A 12,732-nucleotide genomic window follows, 5' to 3' on the forward strand; every position below is an offset into this window, starting at 1 on the left:
TGGTTTATACACATCCAAATTAGAAAATTACAAGCTACAAACTATCTAAAACGTAGAAAATAAAGTTCTCATGTAAACAGATATGCTAAAATCCAAACCACAAACTGTTTAGCAGATAGTTACTATACATGCACGATAGAAAACTATAGACTGCAAACTGGAAGAATAAAATTTCATATGGTCATCTCTAAAAGTTTTAAAATAAAATTCTCATCTAAACAAATATGGTAAAATGCAAACTGCAGAGTGTTTATGAGATAGTTGCTACACATGCAAGTTAAAAAGCTACAGATAACAAACTAAAACAATAAAACTACATATGGTCATCTTTAAAAGGTGTAAAATAAATTCAGTTATGCTAAAATGCAAAGTACAAACTATTTATCACATGGTTGCTACATATGCAAGTTAAAAAATTAAAAACTATAAACTCAAAGAATAAAACTATATATGCCCATCGTTAAAAGCTGTGAAATAAGATTCTCACTTACACAAATATGCTTGATATTTTACATCTTTACACTTCCAAGCTTAATAATCACATATAAAAAAGAAATCACAATCACAAACATATAATCTGCAAAGATCTCTTACCTCCTATAGAAGAGACAAAATGGAGGAGAGTTTATCCATCGATAAGAAAAAAAAAATTAAGATAACAAAATAAACAAACCAAGAAAAAGAAATGTGTTGCCTAACAGATTTGAATTACAAATACCCAAAGTCATTTTACAAAAAACGTAAAATCAGAAAAGAGACCACAAATTTGTAGTCCAACATATCTAAATCAGAACTACTTAGGTTTAGAGTAAGAGGTAAAATCTTTTCCAATTTATAAACATGAAAGGACAAGAAGAATAAAATGTAGAATAAAATGTTCAGATATGTTAGAGTTTATAGAGATTAGCAAGAAAGAAACCATCTGGACCAAAACTTCACAGACGTAATAGAAACAAAAAAATTAGACTTGAAAAATAAAGAAAGGAAGAACAAATATATAGTGCATGACTTTTGAATAAAAAAAAATTGAAAGATTCACAGTCACCGACTACAGATCTTCAGATCGATAAGAACAAAACACGGGAAGGGTAAAAATTTAAAATCTAGAGAATGGCAAGCAATATATGCAGTATTCATCATTTCTGTTGGACGACAAAGACTATAAATACAAAAAAAAAAAAAAAAATTCCATCAAAGAGGAACACTGAAAAAAAAAAGACAAATATTAAAAAACATGCACAAAACAAAACAATAGCAACAAGAAATGTTCTTCTTGTAGCAACAAGAGAAGAGAAAAAAATACAGACAAAAACAAAATAGACGAGAAAATGAGAGGAAGAAAGGTGTGCGTGTGAGAGAGAGACTGAGCGTAGAAGAATCTGGAAGGAGGTGGAATGAGAAAGGAAAATTCATAAGGATGTATTTATAGGGTTGGTCGTAGAGCCAAGGTTTTTTTCCTTGTGAAAACGGCAACGTTTTGGGTCTGGGTTGGGCTTCACATATGTGTTGTTTATGTTATTGACCCAAATGATTTACAACCAAGACCAAATAACACATGAGCTGAACTCCCAAATATTGAATATTCGTCTGAGATCAAAGCTAGCCCATTCGAAGGAATATCTCCAACTTATTAGACACGGTTTACACTGATTGACTGAAGAAATGCAACAAATGGTATCTAATATTATAGAAACCGAGAAGGGCTGGAGGCGACGGTGAACCTGGGTGGATATTGATGGCAGCGAGGTTGGGGTCGACGGCTACGGAGCCTGAGAGAGAGAGAAGCATAGAGACGAAAATGAGAGTGGATGAGTTCGGGGTGACTTACTGAGAGGTTTAACTGCAGTGGCAACCAAGGAAGAATAAGAATCAGTCGGTGGCGTTGGTTGGATTGAAGCAGGTGGGCGGCCTCGGCAGGAGGAAGGAGAAAAAAAATTGAGAATTGAAGGAAAAAGAAGAAGATGTTGTGCGGCGCATTCAAAAAAGAAAGAGAGAGATGAAAACTTAGGGTTTTCGGATGCACACATGCTGGGCTTAATTCACATAAACTTAGCCCAATAAAATACACTCAAACCCCCAACTCACCAGCTAGGCCCACATAAATTAATATACTACAAACCACTTGAAAGCCCACGGAAATAGTAGGATATTTAACTAAGAGCCCAATAAAATACACTTATGTGATAAACTATATAAGAAATTTATATGAAATTATGAGGTAGCTCTTGCTTTTTATTTGTAATTAGGATGATAACGCATTAGCTTCAATAGTCATTCTTTTATCTACAATAAGAAATTGTGTAATTATAAATATGTTCGTGTAAATTTTTATGTTATAATCATAGATATTCTACATATAATATATGTGATTATTTTTATAATAAATGAAAATCTTAAAATATAAACAAAACTATTACATTTTATAATTATATATATTAAGCTATTTTTTATTATTACATATTTTTTGATTTTATAAATGTTATTTTTAAAAATATTTTTTATATTTTCACAATTGGGCACACGTGCAATGCACGTGTTTGCCCTTTACTAGTTTATATATATATATATATATATATATATATATATATTTGTCGTAATTTAGAAAAGTCGTATTCGCTTCACTATTTCAGTGATCTATTATTGATTGGGAAATAATTTGTATAAATTTTAAATAGATAAATTTTATATAAATAATTATATTTTAAAAAAATGTAAAAAAAATCTTTAGAAAAGTACAAGAAAAAAAATAATTAAATAATAAAGCAGGATGGTATATAGAAAGTAGACCAGTTGTATCGTTCTGATTTGATATATGTGATGTCATGGGCAGGTTACGTGGGATGCGTTTGATATGATATTTGGGGCAGGATAGAGACATGTTCGATTTAAATAGTAGAGCTTTATTATATTTAGTAGAGACAGGATAGAGATATCATATATTATTTTTATTTTTATTTTTATTTTTTAAAAAACTTAATTTTATTTTTCTTAAATTAATTAAATAATTTTACTAATTAACTATATATCACGTATTTAATAAGAAAATAATAATAATAATAATAATAATAATGTAGTGTATAATATGTGAAAATATTAATAGAATTTTTATAAATAGTATGTGTGCCGTTAGCGGTTAAGCTAACTAGACATAGGATTTCTTTCTTTATTCGGCGCATTGAAAGTTAAAACACCCATTCCACACCGAAAAGGTTTATTTTTTATTTTTTAGTCGTGATTTAGAAAAGTCATAGTCGCTTCACTATTATTATTATTATTATTATTTTATAAGCATAATCGCTTCACTATTTGAATGATCTATTGCTAATAAATAAATAAATACATGCATACACACAAAGTCCTGTCAATTTTCAAATACCGAGTAAGAATTGATTAGAATCGGCCTCCAGAGGAGTGGATGAAACTTAACTATGATGGTAGTAGTTTAAGAAACCCTAGGCCAGCTGGTGCTAGGAATGTAATTTGTGATAATTTTGGTAGGTTGCACTCTGCTTATTCGATATTTTTGGGTCTGAGGTCTAATAATTTTGCTGAGTTGAGAAGTTTGTTGGAAGGGGTTAAGAGGTGCCATTAGTTAGATTTTCGTCGAGTTGAGATTGAGATTGATTCTCAACTGATTGTTAGCTGGATTACAAGGGTTAGTGTAATATTTGGTACTTAGAGGATTTCTGGGAGGATTTGCAGGGTCCCTTGGGTTGTCTGAAGTATCGTTTGACCCATATTTTTCGTGAAGGTAATGCGGTGGCTGATTATTTAGCCAAACGGGGAGCTGATGGTTTAAATATGGATTGGTCTTTTAATGATAATCTTCCTAGCCAGCTCCAAGGTCTTCTTCCTATGGACATAATTGGTCTCCTCTATTTGCACATCTCGTAGTCTCTAGTACGTTTTCTTGCTTGATCTGAGTTTGAGCTTATTATGTTTGCGTGTTCTTTTCTGCAAGTGCTTAGTGTCTTTGGTTTTGGTCCTGGTTTCTCTTTTGCCTTGTCTTAGGTTTGTTAGAAGTTGTTTTTATGGTTTTTTTGGTTGGTTTTGACACTTAGTTTTGGGTTAGTATCTAGAGTTTATCTTACAAACCCCCAAATGTATTGATGTTATTACAGTATTCCTCCGTCATAAGTAAGGGTTTATTAAAAAAATTGGGATGAAGCCGCGCACACACACACACGCACACACTCTCTCTCTCTCTCTCTCTAGTTTTTGTTTTTGTTTTTCTAAAACAAGATCAGTTTTTTTCAACCGGTAAATAGTTCTAGAAACCTACAGATCAGAGAGCTCGACCTCGACAAGGAAGACGTGAATCATGCATGTATCATTGTAATTTCCTAAGTTCATCTCGATCTCCATCTAACAAAGCATGAATATTACTAGACTTGAAGTTACGACGACTGATACAAAAATTGATCAGTAATTGGACAAATGAATATATATATATATATATATATATATGATCATTACGTAGTGCTATTTGAAAGTTTTTACACAACACACCATCCACGTGATATAATTTGATTTAAATTATTCAAATTTTAAAATGAGAAATGCTACTTATCATTTCCTATACGACACACCAACATATGATTTATCATTTTTGTCATTCTATTTAAACACACAAATCAATATGTGTGTATTTAAATAGAATGATGTGTGTGCTAAAATAGAATGGCAAAAAGGATAACATCACATGTCGGTGTGTAATTAATTAGAAGATAATAAGTATAATTTTTCTTTTAAAATTTTTCTTTCAAATTAAATTATGTCGTCATTTGGATAGTGTGTAGAGTAGAGGTTTCAAATAGAATTATTCCATATATATATATATGAGAGTTGCTCCTAGATGGTCAGGTGAAAATCCAGTTTTAACACCGGCTAATAAAATTTTGCCACGTAGGACATGCAACAAATTTTCATCTACACCCACATGCACTAGATTCATTCCTTATTTTCCATCTATTCCTTTCTTTTCTATCTTTCTCCCCCACCCCAATGCAACTTTCCCCCCCTCTCTCTCTCTCTCTAATACTCCCTCTCTCTCTCAAATAAACTCTCATCGCTCTCCTCTGCAGGCCGCCCATCTCTCTATGAAAGTAGTAAAAGTTTGTTGCTTTGTTTTTTTTGTTTTTGTTTTTATATAATTATAATTAGCAACAACTTTGTTTTTTTTTTTTCCTTAAGATCTAGATTTTCATTATCATTTTGCTGTTGTGGGTATCTTTTGGCTGTTTTGACATATGTAGAAAGATGATGATGATGAATTTAATACGATTATTAATTCATAGGCAATGACCTACAAAGGAGAGTATATTTTAGAGAGAGATTAGATAACGTATTTGAGAGAGAGTATTTTAGAGAGAGAGGGAAGTTGCAACGGCGTGGAGGAGAGATGAAAAATAAAAAAAAGAATCTAGTACATGTGAGTGTAGATGGAGATTTGGTACATGTCCTACATGGCAAAATGCTACTAGCCGGTATTAAAACTGGGTTTGCACCCAATCGGCTGGGAGGTTTTTCCTATATATATATATATATATATCCAAGTGTATGTGTTCGACCATATATATACAAGAAGTCATCACTCTGCAACACTGATCGGCTTCCTTCATCGACATGCAGAAGATCAAAACATTCTCTCTTCATGAACTGCGATTGATATCATGAGTACACTGCATGCACAAGCGTTTGTTCCACTACTGCTCCAAAGAGAATATTGCGCCTGTCCGACTACGCTAACATGCATTGATCGATCGAACTATGTTTACGCGCTTAATTGTAACTATGCAATTAAAGGTCACAACCACTTTCGATCGTCGTGCAGGTGCCTTTTTTGAAATATCAAATATCCAGATCATAGAAGTGTTAAATATATGATCAGTTGTGCTCTAAATTACAACTCCTGTAAAATACTAACGAGGATATATAGTTAGAAAACAATAATTGAGTCCTTCTTCATCTGCCGAATTAAGCTTCGACAGAGTTGTGCCTCTACATGATCTCCCATTTGACGTACGTTATAAGTCTCAATTAAGCCTGTATGTAGCAAATAACTACAAGCTACACAACAAATATTGATCCATCTTCTTTTCCGAAGGCATGATCATCATCAAGAATTAGCGAGGATATGGGTCAGTCATTGAAGCCTCATTTTGTGAAGCTTGGAATGATCGGTTTGACGACATGTCTGATTCAACGATGCTGTGCATTAAGAATGCAGGTCGTGAGGGTACGGACAGAGCCATAGAGTAACTATTAAGCATTAGGAGGACTGAAGCCATTGTTGGTCTCTCAGCTATCTTCTCTTGAACACATAGCAATCCTACGTGGATGCATCGCATTATTTCGGTCGTTGAACCAACCCTCAATGTTGAATCTATAAGATTTGAAGCTGTTCCTTCTCTCCAGTTTTTCCATGCCTATAAGATAATATTACAGAGGTAGAGACAATATATATTACAGAAAAAATCAGTTTATTGCAAAAGTGAAATATACTTAAAAAAAATACATTGTAGTGCTTACATGGCAAAGAAGATTCTCCGTATTCTCTCCATTTTGGAAATAATTGTTCTTTCGCCCACACACTATCTCCAAAACTAACACACCGTAGCTAAAGACATCGGACTTCACTGAAAAGTGTCCGTGCATTGCATACTCCGGAGCCATATATCCACTGCATGAGGACATATATACATCAATAATGTTGATATTGATTCAAAATCTTCGTAATTAATCCTTTTTATTAATTTACAGCTAGGTGACAGAAATATTTACAAGATATTAGCATATATACTTACTAGGTCCCGACAATTCTCCTTGTATTAGCCTGACTTTGATCTAGTGTAAACAATCTTGCCATACCGAAATCTGAAATTTTCGGGTTCATCTCTTCATCTAACAAAACATTACTAGTTTTGAGATCACGATGAATAATGCGAAATTGAGAATCTTCGTGAAGATATTGAAGCCCTCGAGCAATGCCCATTATGATTTTGTATCGAATTGTCCAATCCAAATGTAAATGCTTGCTTGGATCTACACATTCGATTAAGCATATATAAGATCCACCTTATGGGACAAATATATATACGTATAAATATATATATATATATATCCGTGTGTTGGAACATATATACATGCAACTTGAAAAAATGTAATCGTACCAAATATGAAGTGGTCAAGGCTTGCATTCGGCATAAACTCGTAGACAAGAAGCCTTTCATTTCCTTCAGAGCAGAAACCTAGGAGCCTTACTAAATTCCTGTGCTGAAGCCTGGCAACTAATAAGATCTCGTTCTTAAATTCTTGATCACCTTGTTCCGAACTCCTAGAAAGCCTTTTCACAGCTATTTCTTGTCCATTTGGAAACTTTCCCTGAATAGAGATGTATTCATGTCAAATGAATCCTGTCCTCCAATAATTCAAGTTACAGATTCATGATATAGCAAGTTTATCATATGATCATATTGTTCATGAATTACCTTGTAAACAATACCGAATCCACCTTGCCCAAGTTTGTTAACATCGGAAAAGTTGTCTGTAGCAACTCTAATCGTGCTGAAGTCGAATTGCAAGGATTCAGCGCTGTTAATTTCATCCACTGTTGAAAGATACGTCCATAGCTTAAAGATTAGTGAGCAATTTATGTGCATAAAACATCAGCTTAATTCATCATTAGTACAACAGAGAATTTGATGTCATTCTTGTTCTCACCAGCACTGCCTAGAACTAAACCAGCGTATATATGCCAAAAAGTGAAACATCATGTCTGAGTTTCCTCAGTGTCTCAGTTTTCTTATGATTTCCATATTTAAGATAAACCAAATCCTTAACAGTTAGGAAACAACGAACCAATTTTAAACTTACTTTCAACTTTCTTCCTTTGCTTTCTTATCCTTAAATAGATACAGGTGCAGATGCAGAAGATTAAGACCGCGAAAACAACAGCCGCCACGATTATAATGATAGTTCGTGAAGAGTTACTTCCCTTTCCTGTTGAAACCAGAATTCGATCAGTTCTGAATCAATGATTCCGAGGAAACAACATTAATATAAGTATAGTTTTGGAATGTAGGAAGCTGTGCTCCTCCTCGGGGGGCGTCTGGACTAGATGCATGGGTGATGAAGGATGATAGAAGCGGAAGAAAAGAAGAGAGAAAGGCATCATGCTTTGTAATTAAAAATTTTGTAATTAGTTTTTAGATTTTTTTAAATGGAAATATAATTAAAATGAAAAATTAGAGTTGATTTTTTTTATCATTTTGTTTAATTAAAGTATATTGTATATTGGAATTTGAAAAAAATGAACAAGTACAAATCAAAATTAGATGGATTTTTGAAAAATATTGAATTAGAAAATTCATCGAGATATAATAATATAAATATTATAAGTTATATAGAATAAATCGAGTAAGGAAAAAAAAAAGTAGAAAAAAAAAATTGTGGCCAAATTCTTTTGTTGATGTAATTAATAAAAAAAGAAAACCTACTCATCAGCCACTGTGTCAAACCCCACACCCCACATCCTATGTGTCAACCGATTCTGCATTTTGAATTTTCCCTTCTTGTTGAATCAACCGGACAACTTGATGAGAGGGAGAGCTTGAAAAGAGAGAGAGGTCGAAGAGAGAGAGAGGGGGGGTTTGATGAGTGAGAGCTTGAGGAGAGAGAGAGACACAAAGGGGATTTGATAAGAGAGAGAGCTTTAGGAGAGAGAGAGAGGTCGAAGAGAGAGATTGAGGAGAGAGGCGTAGATGAGAGAGAGATGGGTTGGATTCGGTGATGAAGGGTCTGACATTTAAAAAAAATAAAAAAAAAAAAGTCGTGTATACTGTGGAGTGGAAAACAGTTGTTGATGCATAGTATAGCAAGACGTACTCTAATAAAAATCAGGATAATGATACACCCACAATTACAAGTAATGATACTCACACAATATGTTTCACAATATATTTCACAACATATCTAGTAAAATAAAAATATTTTGATAAAATGATGTTACTTTTACAAATTAGTTTACAAAAATAACATTCTTTTAAAAATATTATTATGTAAAATATTGTGAAAAATGATGTGTGTTTATCCATTTTCTTTCAATTTTACTTAACTACCTTTCATTTTAAGTAGAATGGTAAATTAATTATAGACTAATTGTAAGCTTATGATGCACATGATTGATGCAGGGTCAAGTTTGTCCTGGGCAAGTCGGTAAGTCCAGTCAATGTCTCGTTTAGAAAGAACAAATCTAGTCAACAATTCAAACGGAGAGACTTTATATTCAACTTTTCCCCGTTTCATGTGGAGTACTACTTGGGTTGAAAAATTCATCTTTATAATGTTTAGACGAGACTTTACTTACATATTTTATAATATATTTTACAACACATATTTTAAAATAAAAATATTTTATAAAATAATATGTGTTAGTTTTATTATTTTTATATAAAGGTATTTTATAAAAATACTTTTATTTTTAAAATATTATCGTATAAAATATCATAAAAAATAATGTGTATCTATCATTTTTCTTAATTATTAATATCTTTTTAGAATATAAGTTTCGTGGCTTGCCGGTTATGATATATTAGTCTCGTTCACATCTGTTATTATTTATCAATTATATTAGATAATTTGTAAATCTATAAATTAATATAATTTAATGTGGTACTTTAATTTTAAAATTATTTTTATTATAATTAAAATAGATGTAAATATTTCACATGAATCATGTTATTTTATAAAATAATATTTATAGTCCTGATGTATATTTTTTTAAGAAGGATTCAGACGAAGAAACTTTCCAGGTAATGAATTTAGAAAACCGTGCAAGATAGAACCTATTCACATTGGCCACCGATATTCCACATTTAAAAATCTCTGCAGGATTGAACCTAATTGCATTCGAATACGAATGGGGAAATGATACTCTTCCCGCTGGGAGCGGAGTAACTACCACGGGTACACTTACCTTGTATGATATAAATTAACTAGAATAGAAAGGGTGTCGGAAATACATTTGGACAATGTATGATCAAAGTGGGAGACAGCTGGAATTTCGAAAAGTTATCTAAATGAAATCATTGCATGGCAGACTAATTTTTATAAAAATAAACTTATAAATTCCTCTAATTTAATATGATAATTTAAATTATAAAGTTGATTTTAATGTAAAATAAATTTAAAATATTATATGAAATTACGTAAATTTATGAGTTTATAAAATAATTCTAACATTTTATTTAAAAATTTGGCTGGTTAATTGCAAAACCCACCACCAGACAAGAATGCTATTAATTCGTGCATGGCTCAAATGATTTAGCTACAAAAATGTAAATAACTCAAACAGAACAAAATCTATTGACTTTTTTTTTTTTTTTAAAGAAAATATTCTAAATTAAACCAAAAAGATCTATCCACTCACTTGTAACATTCATGTATGGTGATGAAACCAGATCCCTTCGCCCTCCTAACTAAATGGCACTGGCTAAAATGATCAAACTTTCTTCGATCCCTTCATTCAAGCTAGATTTGAAAGATGTTTATCTTCATAGTTATTTTATCAACTTGCATATCATCTTCCTAGAAGAAAATAGATAGAGGACGACATACAGAGTATATGGGAAGCGCCGTACCTTCTGCAGGCGGAGGAAGAGTACTTGACGATGGCGGCGGGGCCTCGAGAGTGGAACCATAGAAAGGGTTTTCCTCATACCTTAAGGTGCAGCTGGGTCTAAGAACTCTCACTCCTAGCACTGGACCGCAACAAGTTGGAACTTGTGCGATGCTCTGATTTAGGCAATCGCTACATTCCTGCTGATTCAAATCGGGAGTGCACTGCAAAAGAGCATATATATCGAAGTATGGGGAGCTCGCTTTTCCAGTTGCAAACTTGCGAAGAGTCGAAGCGCTAGCTGCAGCCTCACTTCTCAGTCTATCCAGCAACGTCTCTCGCACCTGGAGAAACGTCCCATTCGGGTCCGTGGCATTTACAGGCCAGTAAAGATGTTCCACAGGTTCAAGCTGCATGACACCAAATATAGAGTTATTCGAGTATCGTATTGTACAGTTCATGTACCACACGATACCCTCCTTCTGGTTTGGACACCGAAATAAGAGCTCGAGAGCAGACATATTGACACAACTTCGGCAGTCGGTCGGCGTAAGGTCTCCTCTACAAAGTGCAACTGCGTTAACTCTGTCGGAGTTTTCTCCGAGGGAGAAATTGTAGAACCCATAATCGATTTTGGTGTTAGAAGAGAGGGTGGAAAGGAGGGTATTGACGTTTTTTCTGTAGGCACTGTTACTGCTAACGTTACCAGTATTGGAGCAATCATAGAGCACGTAGGGATCTCGCTGCGCAAAAGCGAGCTTTACAAGGTGTGTGAGCATGGCACAGAAAAGGAAAAGCAGTAGTCTTGAAGCGCCCATTCTCATTTCCCCCCCTGTAATCTGTGTACTCTTTGTAATTACGTAGCATTCCTTAGGAGGAAGTGACAACGAAACCGCTTGTGTTGCCACTTGCCTTGCAAGTCCATGGTAGTTTGGGATACCCACATTGTATTTTCACCTATTTATATTATTTTTTTTATAAATCATTTACCTAAAGTTGTGATCTGTCAGAAAATTCCCAATAACCTCGTAAATTTTGGAACATTCATCCTCGTTTGACACAGATTTATGGTTCGCTCAGAAAAAAAGAGATCGATGTAAGTTTTAGTAACTAACCAGTAAAGAACTAAATTTTATGGGGTATTTTTCTCTAACCATTCTCGTATGGCAAATGCAAATTTAATGGGTATTTAGATAATAGAGTCCAGAAATATGCTATATTAGATTATGTAAATAAATAAAAAAAATAAAAACCTTCTAACTGCAATAAATTAGTTTTGTCGGTCATATTTAAATTTTATTATATGTAGACCAAATGGAATAAAAAAGTATTTCTCTCCCGTTTCCAACACTTCTTTTTCCTTTTGTTTTCTTTTACTTCTTTCCCACCTTAATTTTTGGTCGATCAGATCAAGTAAAAAACGTAACATTCTACAGTACGTTACATTCTCATGAGTAATTACTAATTACCTCCAAATAAACTTAATGAGTTATTGTTTCTGCCATTAATAGAAAAAAAATTAAAAAAAATTATTAAATTTTTTATTATTATTTTGACTAATAAATAGATAATTTAATGTAAAAATAAAATTTAAAGTAGAATAACTAATTATATAATTATATAATATTATATAAATTTTACATTTAGATTTATATAATCCAATAAGAATACCCTGGCTGCTGCGGCCTACCCAAACATTTCCGGTTAATCTTATTTCTTGTTAACATTTAACTCTTAAAAGAAAAAGCACTCGTACGTACACAACATGTACAACTATTGTTTTAAATATTGTATCGTGTCAGTCACTAGTCCGGTATAGGTATTACATATATTTTATACCAGTTCAAATATCGGTTATACCAGTCAGTACAGACCGATATTTCGGCCTTTAATTTTTTTATTTTTTTTAAACTACAAGCTTATTTTTTAACTCCCAATTCAGACTAGACTATTTATAATTTATATATATGTATTTATATATAATTTATTCATATACAAACTATTATTTTAGAATATAATTTATATATATTTATATATATAATTTATTCATATATCGAAGATACCGAAATATTTCGTTCCAGCGCCTTGACCAGTACGGCGTCCGGTACGGTATT

At 32.8% G+C, this 12,732-nt stretch overlaps 1 protein-coding gene across 4 annotated transcripts; it reads right to left on the reverse strand.

Annotated features, from left to right (window-relative positions):
* Positions 1-5,799: 5,799 nt before the first annotated feature.
* LOC121268189 (cysteine-rich receptor-like protein kinase 29) lies at positions 5,800-11,541 on the reverse strand. 4 transcript variants are annotated; one of them, XM_041172330.1, is made up of 7 exons: positions 10,641-11,541; positions 7,876-8,001; positions 7,533-7,609; positions 7,173-7,383; positions 6,807-7,044; positions 6,532-6,682; positions 5,800-6,428 (listed from the first exon to the last, which is right to left on the reverse strand). In XM_041172330.1, the coding sequence occupies exons 1-7, from the start codon at positions 11,440-11,442 to the stop codon at positions 6,126-6,128; spliced, it is 1,908 nt and encodes a 635-aa protein (XP_041028264.1). In that variant the 5' UTR covers positions 11,443-11,541; the 3' UTR covers positions 5,800-6,125. The 4 variants fall into 4 exon arrangements, with proteins under 4 accessions (XP_041028264.1, XP_041028263.1, XP_041028265.1 ...); XM_041172329.1 differs by having other exon boundaries at positions 7,491-7,609; XM_041172331.1 differs by lacking the exon at positions 10,641-11,541 and adding an exon at positions 10,430-10,516 and having other exon boundaries at positions 7,491-7,609.
* Between the last annotated feature and the right edge of the window lie 1,191 nt (positions 11,542-12,732).

Source organism: Juglans microcarpa x Juglans regia, chromosome 5S, assembly GCF_004785595.1.
Source record: "Juglans microcarpa x Juglans regia isolate MS1-56 chromosome 5S, Jm3101_v1.0, whole genome shotgun sequence".
NCBI lineage: Eukaryota > Viridiplantae > Streptophyta > Magnoliopsida > Fagales > Juglandaceae > Juglans > Juglans microcarpa x Juglans regia.